Raw genomic sequence first — 16,868 nt, 5'->3', positions numbered from 1 at the left:
CTCCAGCCATAGGAACTTCAATACCTATGGTCAGACTTTTCATGGCGTGTCGAAGACAGGCTACAAATGGGACATGCATCAGTGCCATGTGAAGATAAATGAGCTGAGGCAGGCATACCAGAAGGCAGTGGAGTCAAACGGTTGCTCTGGTGCTGTGCTGAAGACCTGCTGCTTCTATAAGGAGCTAGGCGTCCTCCTTGGTGGTGACCCCACCTCCACCCTCAAGAGCCCCGTAGATACTTCGGTGTAACTAGAGACAGTGGACAGCAGAATCAACCCCAAGGACAAAGTTATGGATGAAGAGGTAGAGTTGGAGGAGGATGTGGAGCACACAGCAGGGTTGTCCAGTGGCGCAGCGAGTCAGGATCTCTTTTCCAGTTTGGGGGGGTCTAACCAGCCCCAGCAGTCCGTCTCTGGTGCGCATGATGCAGGAGAAGGGAGCTTTGGTAAGTGATCTTTTTGAGTTGATGCTGCTTGGTTATCTAAAGTAGAGCTGTCCTTTGCTCTGTATATTCTAGAAATGGGGAAAGGGATAGAAATTTACAAGACTAGCTGTGTTTGCGTGTGCCATACATTCCTCTGTGCAGCACACCAAGATTTCACAGGAATCTTCCAGAGAGATCTCTAGGAAACTTTCCTGCAGGTACTCGCCAATCCTCTGCCGAAGGTTCCTTGGCAGAGCTGCTTTGTTCCTTCTCCCGTTGTAGGAAACTTTCCTGTGCAAATTGGCAAGAAGCAAAGGGACTCGGTCTGAAGCTGCAAGCATGCAGGAGATGTACGCATGCATCCTTGCTTATCCTCAGGAGAGAGAGGTTGGCTTCAGTGACCCCCATCGGTGGAAGATGGTGGCAGAATTTACAATATTGTCCCTAGTTGTCTGCAGAAATCCCCTTAAAAAAACACCTAGGCAGTTTGCCCCATCTTGAGCACGCATCCCCCCGGCCCAGGTTGAACTCCCCATATTTAGGACGTTCGCTGAGCTTTGTGCTTGCCAAGAGACCGTGAGAAACTGATTCATATTTAAAAAGAGGTGCATTTTATTACAATGATGTTAATGCATGCACAGCATTGAAATCATGCTTCTGTTTATTGTTTCTTGTGCGTCTGCAGATGTAGCCTTCAGGGGAACCCCCTACACGCTGGTGGAGCGCCTCCACCAGATAAGAAAGCAACTGAGGAGGAGCAAGTTAGGGAATCCCATTGCTGCAAAGTCATCCGCTATCTCATGTTTCCAAGAGTGTCAGTACTTCATATCAGAATGCAATTAATGGCCCTGCACTCTGTGTTAATGCAACCCCAGTGATGGACTTCCTGATTCCAAACTGGTTCATGAGTGACCGGTAGCAGTCTGGAGTTTCCAGCTTCCACACAGCGATCGCATGCTCCTGTCCACCATTTTGGTGTCCTTGTGCTGCAGTGCTGGGAAGAGTTCCACACACAGGTCCTGGAAGGTGGCTTTCTGCATTCAAAAGTTCTGCAACCACTGTTTGTCATCCCAGACCTGCATAACAATGTGATCCCACCACTCAGTGCTTGTTTCCCGAGCCCAGAAGCAACAGCCATCGTGTCAGCTGCTCCGTAAACTGGTGTTGTTTCGTTCCATGGCACACAGCAGGTCAGGCACTTCTGATACCTGTTCAGATTGGGTGCTCATGATATACTGCATGACCAGCCACGATGTGTTCATAACAGTGACCACAACAGTAGAGAGCAGAGCAGGATCCATCCATTCAGACAGAGATGGCAGGCTTCGGGTAAACAGGGGCCAATGAAAAATGCAGTGAAACACAGTTGGAAGCCCATGTAGTGATGGGATGGAAAAAAACTGCATCATGGGACGTTGAGCATACACCCATGATGCACTGTGATCCACTTTGCCTTCCCACAACACCTAGCTGCAGAAGGTAGCAAGTAGCACAGTGGGATAGCTACCCACAGTGCACTATGCTCTCGATGCTAGAACACCAACTGTGATCACACTTTGCCGACAGGAGCGTTGTGTGAATATGCACAAGTGATGTAATTATGCCAGTTTTTGATCATTGATGTAACTTGTGTCGACAAAACTCTGTAGTGGAGACGAGGCCTTAGCTGTTTGAGGTAAACCCTAGGCCTGCTCCTAGCTGGTCGAGGTAAAGACTATGAGGAAAGCCTAGGGTTTACCTCAACCTGCTAACTTGTGTAAAAACAGCAAACTGACTGGCCTTCACTAGGATTTTACTGCTTGTTGGTTACCATGTATTAGCTAACGTGATTTAAGAATATATCTTTTTTTCCTTGTGAAAATTATCCCCTAAGTCTATAAATACTGTAGCCTGAAACAACAGCTCAGAGATGTGAACTTCTCATTTATCTCAGTAGGGTGGTAATTCTGAAATTTAATGACCATTTAAATGTCAACACTTAACTGTTTCCCTACTGATGAGTTTAGCAAAAATATCCATTTTAAGGGGGTAAGCTGCCCTAAAGACACTATGCCAGGATAGCTGTGTCAGCATTGCCCTCTAGTGTTGATGCAGCCTACACTACTCCTGTGGGAATTCTGGGCCAAAAAATTAAAAATTCTGCACACAGTATTTTCAAATTCTGCATATTTTATTTGTCAAAATAACACAATGTAATCACACCAGTTTCAATTATTTTTGGTCATTTCTTTCAAAATACCTGTCAGTAAGTATGTCTGTAACAATACAGACAACAATTGTTTTTTGACAAATAGATTCCTTACTAGGCATATTAATACAGAATTCTGAGTAATAATTCATTTAAACTACAATACAGAATCATATTTCCTGCACCCCCCAGAAGCAGTGCAAAGGCTGGGGGGAATCAGGGGTAATAGAGGAGCTGAGGGAGAGGGAAATAATTTCTGGGAAGGAGCCTGGAGGGTTGTTGGGTATGGGTGGGAAAAGTATGGAACGGGGGGTGTTTTTTTGGTAGGGGAGAGGGGAGGACTGTTAGGGAGCTTTCCCCATGCAGACCTGGCTGTCCCCAGCCTCTCCTATTCAGTCAGGCACTTGTGTCCCTCCACTTCCACTCAGATACCCACTCCCCTCGTCCCCCTGTGTCCTTGCACCCCCTGTAAACATGTGTCTCTGTGCCCCCACTCAGACACCCTCTGTCCCTATGTAGCTCTGCATCCCATCACCATGTGGCCCTGTTCCTCCACTCCTATTCAGCCCCTTCCCCATCTGTCCTCTACCACTAGTCCTTATGAGCCCCAGTCTGACCCCCCTCCCACCAGCACCGTAGGCTGTCTTTCTCCCCATAGCTCCTGTCTCCTGACCTCGCCTCACAGGCGCTGCGAAGAATGCTCTGCAGGCTCTTTCTCTTCCCAAGCTGGCTGGGAGTCCTGCTGTATTCTATCACCACAGCACCCTCTGGTGGGCAAAAGGCAGAACTTCAGCAACTTTTCAGCAGAAGCTTTTTTTCTGCGCAAAAAAATTAAAATATGCACATGGCCAGTGGTGCAGAATTCACCCAGGAGTACTATACTGACAGAGGGGTTTTTCTGTTGGTGTAGGAGCATCACCTCCCCAAACAAGGTTAGCTATGTCAATGGAAGCCCTCTTTCAGTCAACATAGGTGAGTCTGCAGAGGGGGTTATGTCAGCTTAGCTACATTGGTCGGGATGGGTTTTTTCCACACCCTGACCCAGGTGTCTATGCTAATATAACTTTTCTAACATCTTAAACTTCCTCCTATGTCTTCCAGCTAACTGGCTAAATTTCCAGCTTTGCCTGATACCCGTGTTGCTGGAGTTTTGTTGGTAGTATAGAAATTTGCTGCATATTGAAAAGATCATTTAATTTAAAATATGAGCAGCTGTACTGGTTATTACCCATTTTCATATTTAATTCAATAAAATTCTACATTTTTAAATTTCAGTTATATTGCTGGTGACTTTCCAGTCTATGGGCTCAGAAACCATGGAGGCTTACCTTAGATCTTCACTTCAGATTCTGTGGAATAGATGAGTTCTTGATCATAATTAACTCAGTGTAAACCAGACCCTTTTCATAGAGCCTCCATTTCGGCACTCAAATCACTAGTCACTTTTGAAAATCTTCGCCTTATAATTTAAAGGCACAAACCAAGAAAAACAGAATTAAACAAGATGTAATTAATGTGGAATGGAATGTAGCCATTAGAGCAAGAACACCTTCTCAGAGCGGTGGGTTTTCAGTAATTTCTTGAGTAAAGAGACACAAGGCCACTCACAAATGTTACTTGGGGGATTATTCCAAGCATATATCCTGTGGCTTCTTTCATTTCAGACTTGCTTTCCTCTGCTTTTTAAATATGCTACATTAACCTCTACTCAGAGAAAGAAACATTGACAAGAGGCCTACAACTCATAATGCTAAACCTACTTGTGTCAGGATACTACAGACGTTGAGAAATTGTGAAATACAGCTGAAATGCCTTGTGGAGAGGTGTACCCTACTCAGCCAGTTGCAAAGAAAGAGGGTTGTCCTGAGATTGATGTGAAAGTGGAAATACCAAACAAGACAGTCCCTGCCTCAATGAGCTTTCAGTCTAACAAAAACAAGACTCGATGAGTGTAACAGAAGGAACTGGGCAGGAAGGATGAGGAAAATAATAATGAACTTCTGCCTGATGAAAGGGAAAAAATATTCCCTCCACACTGGAGCCTCCTGGCTGTTGCCAGGATTGAGGATAGGCAGTTGTAAGCAAAATGGTAATATAAAAGTCATCATAATTCTCGTAAAATGAACATTTTTGCAACATTATTAGCATTTCATACACTAGTATGAAACACTTGTGTTAGTTGCTTATAACAGTAAGGCGTAGTTCATTATGAGGATGCTTGGTCTTCCCCAGTACTGAATTCACCGTTAACCCACTCAGCAATAAAGGAGTTTTAATGGAAAAGCTATAATAAACAGTTTAATAATGATATCTTCTCCGCCTTAATAATTATAACAAGTTAGTTACAAAAGATACAAAACTCCAGAACTAGCTTCAGGTAGTACTTAAAACTATTATAACACGGCAGTTATATCCGAGGAAGGACATCAGTCATGTTTCTGCCATTCATAAACATACAGATAAAGTCTCTAATTTAATATAGCTGCAAAGTTTGCATAAGGGCAACCATTTCCTCCTTGCACATTTTGTGCATAAAGCTTTCCAGAGGGTTTTATGTTTTATATTTAACATTTATTTCAAATGATTCCAATGCACTTTATGAACTGATACAAGCTGCCACAGCAATTATTGTATATACCACTGGAGTGTGGCTACATTATAAATGAAATACAGTAGGTGTATAACAGTATACTACACCACAACACTACAGAACATATTAGAAGAGTAATTTAGGTAGGCATACCATAATAAGCCAATTTGTAATTTTGTCAGTATTCCAGGGTTAACACCCATACAGTTATGAATAATCACATGGGAATCTTTAATGGATACAGTTCATGGGTCCATCTCATTTGAAAGACCACATCTTAAGCATCATATTGCTCCTAAAACCATGCTAGGGTAGTGGTTTTCCTTTGAATATGAGTGAAGAGTCCATCTGCTGAATCCTGAATGTCATTTTTACAGCACTAGGTGTTCCTCAGAGATCCATCGTCCAAGTGCTGGCTCATATCAACCCTCTTTCTCTTGTGAGATTTGGCACTATCACAAACTAATTGAGATTCAGTGTAAGCTTTATAAAAGAATCAAAAGACAAAATCAAAGTACATAATTACTGGAAGTCTTAGCTTTTAATATATTTTTAATCTAATTTTGTACCTTTTGTTAAATGAACATCAGCATAGAATTGGGCAGAAATATTTATGTTTACATCTTTATTCATAAACTGTAGAAGATCTGTGAAACACTAGCTTAAATATATCATATAATTTTCTTTAATTTCTGTGCAATTTTCCATTTGTTTACAATTGGTTTACATTTAAAAATCGAATTTTTTAAAATTTGCTAAAGGTTTGTGGAAGGGAGCAACTCAGCAATACCCTCAGAATCAATTAAAATTTTCTTAATGTTTTACTTCTTGTAATACTCTAACCTTCAATTTCTCCCAAAACTAGTTGATTTAATATTGTAAAGAGAATTATTAATCAGTTTCTAACACATTTTAGGAAACAAAGACATTTCAGCAATGCCTTTTTTTCTTTTGCAAGTTGATAAAAACATACCCTACTTCCTCTTCATTAGCTCAGAAATAAGTATGTTTTTAGCTGAACAAAATAGCTTTTCAGCAAATAAAGATAAAGTGCTAAGTATGATGACAAAGAGTATGTACATAGCAAGCCTCATAAGAAACCACAAAAGCCAATTTCCACATGGTATTGATTGCCATATTTTATTATTAATATGGAACCTTATTTTACCACTGCTTTCTAACAATATGAAGTAGTTAGTTTTGCATCAAATATCTTTTTGTAAAGTATTGCTAGTCTGAATTTACCATAAGCATGTCTTTGTAAACGGAAAAGTATACATTATCTTAACTAGCTATTGCTCAATTTAGCAAGGTAGAAGGATGCAGTGCTAATACAGTCATGTATTTTATTTCATTTAGTCTTTCAGCTCTAGCCATCTACCTCTTTTTTCACACATCACCTCATAATCCTTTAATCTAGCTCAAATTACAGTATCAAATATTAATTCCCCTTCCCCCCACAAGTCCTCTTACTTTGAGCTAGATACATACATACACATGTGTATCTCTCTTATATAAGCAACCCAATTGAATGACTTGTGCTGTACTCACTTTCCCTCTACATAGATATCAAAATTTGCCATCTTACTGTTCACCACCTTTTCCAGAACATTAATGTATTAAATATCACAGTCCTAGTACAGATCATTGGGCACTTGATTGTTATCCTTCTATGATATTGGAAATAGACGATTTAATTCCACTCTGTTTTCTGCTAGCCAGTTTCTAAACCATGACAGTACTTTATCTCTTGTCTGTGACTACTTAGTTTCCTTAATAACTAGGGCTGTCAAACAAATTAAAAAGATTTTAAAAATCACAATTAATTGCAATTTTAATCACACTGTTAATAATTCAATACCATTTAAATATTTTTGGATGTTTTCTACATTTTCACATATTGATTTCAATTACAACACAGAATACAACGTTTACAATGCTCACTTTATGTTTTTTATTGCAAATATTTGCACTGTAAAAAATAGTATTTTTCAATTCACCTCATACAAGTACTGTAGTGCAATTTCTTTATTGTGAAAGTGCAACTTACAAATGTAGATTTATTTTTTTTTACATAATACACTCAAAAATAAAATAATGTAAAACTTTAGAGCCTACAAGTCCACTCAGTCATACTTTTCCTTCATCCAATCGCTAAGACAAATAAGTTTGTTTACATTTATGGGGGATAATGCTGCCTACTTCTTAGTTATATCACCTGAAAATAAGAACTGGCATTCACATGGCTCTGTTGTAGCTGGTGTTGCAAGGTATTTCCATGCCAGATATGCTAAACATTTGTATCCCCCTTCATGCTTTGACTGTCATTCTAGAGGACATGCTTCCATGCTAATGACAGCTTTTGCTCAATAACAATCCAAAACAGTGGAAACGGGGACACATTCATTTTCATCGTCTGAGTCAGATGCCACCAGCAGAAGGTTGTTTTTCTTTTTTGCTGGTTGGGGTTCTGTAGTTTCTGCATCAGAGTGTTGCTCTTTTAAGACTTCTGATAGTATGTTCCACATGTCATCCCTCTCAGATTTTGGAAGGTACTTCAGAGTCTTAAACCTGGAATGTTGGCCGAAGCATGAAGGGGCATACAAATGTTTAGCATATCTGGCATGGAAATGCTTTGCAATACTGGGCACAAAAGTGCCATCTGAATGCCTGTTTTCACTTTCAAGTGAAATTTATTTTCACAGAACGGGCAGAAATTTATTTTCTTCAGTATCTCCTTGGAGTTCAGAGTCCACAACCTCGAGGGTATGTCTATGCTGCATTTAAACACTCATGTTTGGCGTGATTCAGCAGACTCAGGCTATTGGGCTGTTTAACTGCAGTGTAGACATTCGGCTCCGGCAGGAGTCTGGGCTCTGTGACCTTGAGGACTTAAACCTGAATGTCTACACCACAATTAAACAGCCCCATAGCCTGAGTCAGCTGACACAGGCCAAACATGAGTGTTTAAATGCAGCATAGACATACCCTCGAGGTTGTGGACTCTGAACTCCAAGGAGATACTGAAGAAAATAAATTCTCTGCCCGTTCTGTGAAAATAAATTTTTGGGTAAGTAGACATTTGCATTAAGTATATATTTCATCTTTACTATGCACAGAAAGCATATCAGTCTGGTTTTACTGTGGAATTAGATACCTATTTTATCTTTCATTTATTTTATCTATCATTAATTTATTAATGATACGGTATATTGAGTGCAGTTAGAGTACAGGAAGATTTGACTTTTTCTCCTTTTGCAAAACATGTAACTAATACAAACAAATGATAAAATACCTTGGTTTAACCATTGTTATCAGATATTAGAATATCTACCTCAGTAATTAGTTTTATGTTTTAGAATAACTTCATACAGCTATGAATGTTCTGATCTTACTGTGGAAAAACAAAAAGGCAAATGTCAAGACTTTTGTTTTGTTTTTACAGTTCACTTTTGGAAGTGCTACTTGATATATAAAAGTAGTACATACTTGTCAAGAAAATCATATCCTCCACATAATATAGTAGTCTTAGCTGATACATTCAAATTATATTCTAGCATTGCTGCAATGTTGATGAAATACATATGCTCTGACTAAATGTCCATCTTAAATAAGTGATTTTGTTGATGTGGCAAGAACAAAAAAAAGGGGGGAGACTATTTGAAAATAATTAGGACTATTATTTTACTAGTGATATTTTTCCCCCTATAGCTCATATGTATGGAAATGTTAGTCATTTTATTTTTTGATAGTAGTACACTAGTAAGTGACCATTTCAGTTCACAAATTGAGTGAACCAAGTTTTTGTGTGTACATTTATAAACCTAGCATTTGTGTGTTTTCCAGTTTTTCCTTTCAATAGAAAACCCAATTGAGTTAAGTAGATACTTTTAAATACTGATCTACCTTTTAGTTTTAATACACATTTTACAAAGTAATTGAATAAATCATTGTTGAGATTTAAAGGAACATTCTCAACTTGAAAATCATGTTTAAAAATTCTTAGCTGTGGGCTTTACAAGTAATGTCTAAAATGAGTATAACTAAAAGAGATTGGAGAAAAAACATCTTTTCAAGGTGTTTTTGTGCATTTGTGATGACACTTTGTGTATAGTCAGTTTTGTGGTTTTTCTTCAATTGTCAAGAGAATTGGGCTTCAGTCCTGCAGCTACACATTTGTAGTCACGGGGCTTGCTCTGCGAGGATATGTTTGCAGCATTGAGGTCTTTGTCAGTTTTCCGTGTTGCTTTTGTGGGTCTTTCAGACAGTACTTGGTGAGGTAAACCTACTTCTTTTTTTTTCTTTTTTTTTTTAAAGGGGGGGGGGGACATTGTTTTAGAAATTACTTTTATCTCATTTATTGAAAATGATTAGATTCCAAATGTATGGTGTCACTTCAAAAGATTATTTAAAAATTGTATTTGTGTCCATTTATAATGTATATAGACAGACTTAAAGGCTTTTGTTTTACTTTTATGTTTGGTTTTGATCTTAGAAATATCAAAATGTGAAGTCTCACGTTCTCTAGTTTTACTGGATTACTTTTTGAGTATGGTGAGCTCTCACGCTTTTATTGAATGTTTAACAAAGACTTCCCTTTTCCCAAATATTTGTTAACTTTAATATTAAAAAAGTGTTATTAAAAGCCAAACAAAATCCAGAGTTTTAAACAGTCTAACTACAAATCCTTTCCTCTCTCAATTGCTCAGCTTTCTGGGTTTTGTTGCTTGTGATGACATAATTCCATTAGTTCTCCATTTGCTGGGGGACCTCTACACAAAGAACGTTTTCTAAACATTTCACACCATTGCTATATGCAGTTCAGCTGCCCCCGTGTTAGCAGTACGGGACAGTCTGCCAGAATTTTCAATATCCTATTCAAAACACCACCACCAGCAGGTAGACATCTATACTAGAGCTCCCAGTTGTGCTAACACTATTGGAACTGAACTGTCATTATCAATGGTATATCATTTACAGACATTTTTGCTAGGGTAGGCAGGTCCATAAAGTTTTCCAAGGTCAACAAACTTTAAAAGAAAAGGAGTACTAGTGGCACCTTAGAAACTAACCAATTTATTTGAGCATAAGCTCTCGTGACCTACAGCTCACTTCATCGGATGCATTCAGTGGAAAATACAGTGAGGAGATTTATATACACACAACACGAAAAAATGGGTGTTATCATACACACTGTAAGGAGAGTGACCACTTAAGATGAACTATTACCAGCAGAAGAGCGGGGGGTGGGGTGGGGGGAGAAAACCTTCTGTAGTGATAATCAAGGTGGGCCATTTCCAGCAGTTAACAAGAACATCTGAGGAACAGTGGGGGGTTGGGGGGTGGGAAATAAACATGGGGAAGTAGTTTTACTTTGTGTAATGACCCATCCACTCCCAGTCTCTATTCAAGCTTAAGTTAATTGTATCCAGTTTGCAAATTAATTCCAATTCATCAGTCTCTGGTTGGAGTCTGTTTTTGAAGTCTTTTTATTGTAATATTGCGACTTTTAGGTCTGTAATTGAGTGACCAGAGAGATTGAAGTGTTCTCCGACTGGTTTATGAATGTTATAATTCTTGACATCTGATTTGTGTCCATTTATTCTTTTACGTAGAGACTGTCCAGTTTGACCAATGTACATGGCAGAGGGGCATTGCTGGCACATGATGGCATATATCACATTGGTAGATGTGCAGGTGAACGAGCCTCTGATAGTGTGGCTGATGTGATTTGAAGTGAGCTGTAGCTCACGAAAGCTTATGCTCAGATAAATTGGTTAGTCTCTAAGGTGCCACAAGTACTCCTTTTCTTTTTGCGAATGCAGACTAACACGGCTGCTACTCTGAAACCTGTCATTATGCAAGGCACTGCATTTAGCCGTATGGAGTGGAAATCTATCAACTTCATGAAAAAACTCGTACAGATACAGACAGACATCATCTTCCTTTCCAAATGCAAACAGATGGACATCGTACCAAAAGGACTGAAGGTAAAAATCCATTACAATCTACCTACCATACAGACTATGCTGACAGTTTGTGCCACACGCTCTCAAAGAAACTGCGGAACCACCTGATCAACATCTTCTACAGCAAACAGGGAAAGATTAAGAATGAGCTCTCAAAACTGGATACTCTCATAAAAAACCAACCTTCCACACAAACTTCCTCGTGGCTGGACTTTACAAAAACTAGACAAGCCATTTACAACACACACTTTGCTTCTCTACAAAAGAAAAAGGACACTAAACTATCTAAACTACTACATGCCACAAGAGGCCACAGCAATGGTTCCCTCAACCCAGCCAGCAATATTGTTAATCTATCCAACTATACTCTTAGCCCAGCAGAAGAATCTGTCCTATCTCGGGGCCTCTCCTTCTGCCCCTCCACCCCCACGAACATGATTCAGTTCTGTGGTGACCTAGAATCCTATTTTCGACGTCTCCGACTCAAGGAATATTTCCAACACACCTCTGAACAACATACTAATCCACAGAGACCTTCCTACCAACACTACAAAAAGAAGGATTCTAGATGGACTCCTCCTGAAGATCAAAACAACAGGCTGGACTTCTACATAGAGTGCTTCCGCCGACGTGCACAGGCTGAAATTGTGGAAAAGCAGCATCACTCGCCCCATAACCTCAGCCGTGCAGAACACAATGCCATCCACAGCCTCAGAAACAACTCTGACATCATAATCAAAAAGGCTGACAAAAGGAGGTGCTGTCGTCATGAATAGGTCAGAATATGAACAAGAGGCTGCTCGGCAGCTCTCCAACACCACTTTCTACAAGCCATTACCCTCTGATCCCACTGAGGGTTACCAAAAGAAACTACAGCATTTGCTCAAGAAACTCCCTGAAAAAGCACAAGAACAAATCTGCACAGACACACACCTGGAACCCCGACCTGGGGTATTCTATCTGCTACCCAAGATCCATAAACCTGGAAATGCTGGACGCCCCATCATCTCAGGCATTGGCACCCTGACAGCAGGATTGTCTGGCTTTGTAGACTCCCTCCTCAGGCCCTATGCTACCAGCACTCCCAGCTATCTTCGAGACACCACTGACTTCCTCAGGAAACTACAATCCATTGGTGATCTTCCTGAAAACACCATCCTGGCCACTATGGATGTAGAAGCCCTCTACGCCAACATTCCACACAAAGATGGACTACAAGCCGTCAGGAACAGTATCCCCGATAATGTCACAGCAAACCTGGTGGCTGAACTTTGTGTCTTTGTCCTTACCCATAACTATGTCACATTTGGGGACAATGTATACCTTCAAATCAGCGGCACTGCTATGGGTACCCCCATGGCCCCACAGTATGCCAGCATTTTTATGGCTGACTTAGAACAACACTTCCTCAGCTCTCGTCCCCTAACTCCCCTACTCTACTTGCGCTATATTGATGACATCTTCATCATCTGGACCCATGGAAAAGAAGCCCTTGAGGAATTCCACCGTGATTTCAACAATTTCCATCCCACCATCAACCTCAGCCTGGACCAGTCCACACAGGAGATCCACTTCCTGGACACTACGGTGCTAATAAGCGATGGTCACATAAACACCACCCTATGCCGGAAACCTACTGACCGCTATTCCTACCTACATGCCTCCAGCTTTCACCCAGACCACACCACACGATCCATCGTCTACAGCCAAGCTCTACGATACAACCGCATTTGCTCCAACCCCTCAGACAGAGACAAACACCTACAAGAGCTCTATCAAGCATTCTTACAACTACAGTACCCACCTGCTGCAGTGAAGAAACAGATTGACAGAGCCAGAAGAGTACCCAGAAGTTACCTACTACAGGACAGGCCCAACAAAGAAAATAACAGAACGCCACTAGCCATCACCTTCAGCCCCCAACTAAAACCTCTCCAACGCATCATCAAGGATCTTCAACCTATCCTGAAGGACAACCCATCACTCTCACAAATCTTGGGAGGCAGGCCAGTCCTTGCCTACAGACAGCCCCCCAACCTGAAACAAATACTCACCAGCAACCACACACCACACAACAGAACCACTAACCCAGGAACCTATCCTTGCAACAAAGCCCGTTGCTAACTGTGTCCACATATCTATTCAGGGACACCATCATAGGGCCTAATCACATCAGCCACACTATCAGAGGCTCGTTCACCTGCACATCTACCAATGTCATGTATGCCATCATGTGCCAGCAATGCCCCTCTGCCATGTACATTGGTCAAACTGGACAGTCTCTACATAAAAGAATAAATGGACACAAATCAGATGTCAAGAATTATAACATTCATAAACCAGTCGGAGAACATTTCAATCTCCCTGGCCACTCGATTACAGACCTAAAAGTTGCAATATTACAACAAAAAGACTTCAAAAACAGACTCCAACCAGAGACTGTTGAATTGGAATTAATTTGCAAACTGGATACAATTAACTTAGGCTTGAATAGAGACTGGGAGTGGATGGGTCATTACACAAAGTAAAACTATTTCCCCATGTTTATTTCCCACCCCCCGACCCCCCACTGTTCCTCAGATGTTCTTGTTAACTGCTGGAAATGGCCCACCTTGATTATCACTACAAAAGATTTTCTCCCCTCTGCCCCCCCGCTCCTCTGCTGGTAATAGTTCATGTTAAGTGATCACTCTCCTGACAGTGTGTATGATAACACCCATTTTTTCATGTTGTATGTGTGTGTATATAAATCTCCTCACTGTATTTTCCACTGAATGCATCCGATGAAGTGAGCTGTAGCTCACGAAAGCTTATGCTCAAATAAATTGGTTAGTCTCCAAGGTGCCACAAGTACTCCTTTTCTTTTTGAGAGATAAGCAGCATGATGATTCAGAGAATGGAACTAGGAGTCAGGAACACCTACGTCCTCATCGTATTTCTTCCACGGATTCTCTGTTTCACTAGGAAAGTTATCAAACCTTCCTCTGCCTCAGTTTATCCAGTATATAATATGTATGTTTGTCTTCTGTATGTTATGTTGAGGATTAATTAGTAAATGTTCATAAAACATATTGAAGATGGCAAAAGTAGTATACTAATTATTATAACAGAATCTTGAGGTGAAATAATTGAAGTTTGTCACTGTCATATTTTGAATGTGTTCAGAATTGAAAAGTTCCTGTGTTAATGGTGCTGTGACTTCCTTTTACAGGCTCAGAACAAAGAAACCAAAGTCCTTGCTGCAGCAAAGGTGATTGATACTAAATCCGAGGAAGAACTAGAAGATTACATGGTTGAGATTGATATTCTGGCATCCTGCGATCATCCAAATATTGTCAAGCTTCTAGATGCTTTCTACTATGAAAATAATCTTTGGGTAGGTGTTTCCTTTTGTATACAGTTCTCCTATTTATGTAAAAATATTGAACTTTAGGTCCCCCCCCAACTTAATAATAAGAGACATTATATCATTATTCCATCAAATCTTTTCTACATTGTTACTAATTATTTGGATAATTATCCACTAAATTTTACAACTAACTTGCAAGTCGCATGATTACAGTGTCAAAGCGTCTTCTAGCAAATCAGTATGATGAAATTAAGATATACAGAGTCATCTGTTCGGCTCTGACTGTAACAGCAGCTCTGGTTCACCTGGATTTGATTCTAAAACTTGGAATTTGATAGTTTATTTCTATGTATGGAGAGGATTTAGACATTTCTAGTTTGTAACTGCTGGATTCAAGTTTTAAGTCCACCAGCACAGTTCAGAAATAGATAACGGGAACCACACAATTAAGAATAAAATAAAAATTAGGGCTTTTTGAGACCAATCTTGAGATACTGATCAACCTCAACTTCCACTGATTTTAATGGGACTTGAGGGCACTCAGTAACTTGCAGAAAGTGCTTAGCATCTCACAGAACTTGGCCCAGAATTTGCTGCTGATCTAGGCCTTTGAATGTACATATGTAGATTTCACAAATACAGTAACTCCTCACTTAACGTTGTAGTTATGTTCCTGAAAAATGCAACTTTAAGCGAAATGATGTTAAGCGAATCCAATTTCCCCATAAGAATTAATGTAAATGGGGGGATTATTCTGGGCCAAGCGAGTTCTCTGGACATGAATAGGAAGAAGGAGAAAAACAAGTCAAAGGGTTTTTGGTTTTCCCTTTAAAACATGTGACAGGTCTCTCTCCTTCGATTTTTGATGTCTTTCCTTTCATGTAAATATTATACTTTTTCTGTTTCACGTGAAGGGGGCGTGAAGATAAGGCAGCTATGTCTGCTGTTAACAAATGTTTTGGCTCCTGTACTCAGAATTTTCAAATCAGAAATAACTATATAATGATTGTGCAAATCACACACACAGCCAACCAGATTCCAGTTGATTTTAATCCTTTTATTGTGGAATTTATATACCTGGATTAACACATTTTGTCTGAGTATCTCCAAGCACTTTGCATACAATTTACTTAAGCCTTGCAGTGCCACTTTCAGTTAGCTAATATCACTGTTCTACAGAGGTTAGATAAGTGATTTATCAAGGTCACACAGCAAGCCAGGGATAAACGAGGAAATAGAACCCAAGCCTCCTGATGCCAAGTCCTGTGGTCTCTCACCTCTAGACAACACTTCCAATTCAGTAAATTATTTATTTTTTATTTTTAATACCTGTGTTTTTATTTATACACAGATCCTGATTGAATTTTGTGCAGGTGGAGCAGTAGATGCAGTAATGTTGGGTAAATACAAGATTTTGTTTCAAATAATAATCGTTATAACAGGTTAAAATAAAAATAAATATTTGGAAGGATTTTACTTTTAAAAATTATATGCTATTTTGAAATGCAGATATTTTGTTTGTATTTTATGCAGGACTATACTGAACAATACTCAATGTGATGATTTTAAAATATTTATTATACGAGCTTAAAGTAGCTATATCTATGTACCTAACCCCCTCATCTTAAAGTAATTTTGTTTTTTTTAAAATGGTCATATTTCTCAAAAATCTAAATTATTTTAAAATTAATAATTTAAATTATGCATTAATTTATGCATGTGAGCAACTTTAATCGCACGAGTAGATTATTTATGTGATTAGTTGTCCATGTATTTGTCTTTACAGAATATGGTTCTTTTTTCCATCTTACTCAAAGTATTATTTAAAACATAATTTAATATTTCATTGACCTGAAAGTCATTTTAATAACATTTCTGTATATTAAACAGAAAATTCAAAGTATCTTTATAAATAGTTCATAAATGAGATGTTCCCAGATCCCAGGTGTGAAATCCTGGCTCCATGGGAGTCCATGGGAATTTTGCCATTGACTTCAGTGGGGCCAGAATTTTTCGCCTAATGTTTACTTCTAAAACTAAGTGGTCAGATTGACAGTTTTTGCTATGATTTATAATGATCAGTCTGGAAATTTATGTAAAAATAAAAATGCAAAAGATGGGATTTTTTTTTATATTTGTGTATGTGTTTCTCTTTCAGAGCTTGAGAGGCCATTAACAGAGCCACAGATTAAAGTAGTTTGCAAGCAGACTTTGGAGGCACTGAACTACTTGCATGAAAATAAGATCATTCACAGAGATCTAAAAGCTGGCAATATTCTTTTTACATTAGATGGAGACATTAAACTGGGTAAGGTCTTGCATGGAAATATACAAGTTTTTTTTTAAA

The 16,868-nt window shown here is 39.4% G+C and overlaps 1 protein-coding gene across 2 annotated transcripts in view; it reads left to right on the top strand.

Moving 5' to 3' along the window:
• SLK (STE20 like kinase) overlaps window positions 1-16,868 on the top strand; it is a 66,423-nt gene that overhangs the window by 15,271 nt on the left and 34,284 nt on the right. For both annotated transcript variants that reach the window (XM_074959406.1, XM_074959405.1), the window contains exons 2-4: window positions 14,384-14,548; window positions 15,873-15,921; window positions 16,680-16,829. In XM_074959406.1, coding sequence (XP_074815507.1) covers window positions 14,384-14,548; window positions 15,873-15,921; window positions 16,680-16,829 — 364 coding nt within the window. The remainder of the gene's footprint in view (window positions 1-14,383; window positions 14,549-15,872; window positions 15,922-16,679; window positions 16,830-16,868) is intronic.

Source organism: Natator depressus, chromosome 7, assembly GCF_965152275.1.
Source record: "Natator depressus isolate rNatDep1 chromosome 7, rNatDep2.hap1, whole genome shotgun sequence".
In the NCBI taxonomy this organism is placed as follows: Eukaryota; Metazoa; Chordata; order Testudines; family Cheloniidae; genus Natator; species Natator depressus.
Note: the sequence above shows the minus strand (reverse complement) of the source record. Positions and strands in the feature narration are given on the sequence as shown.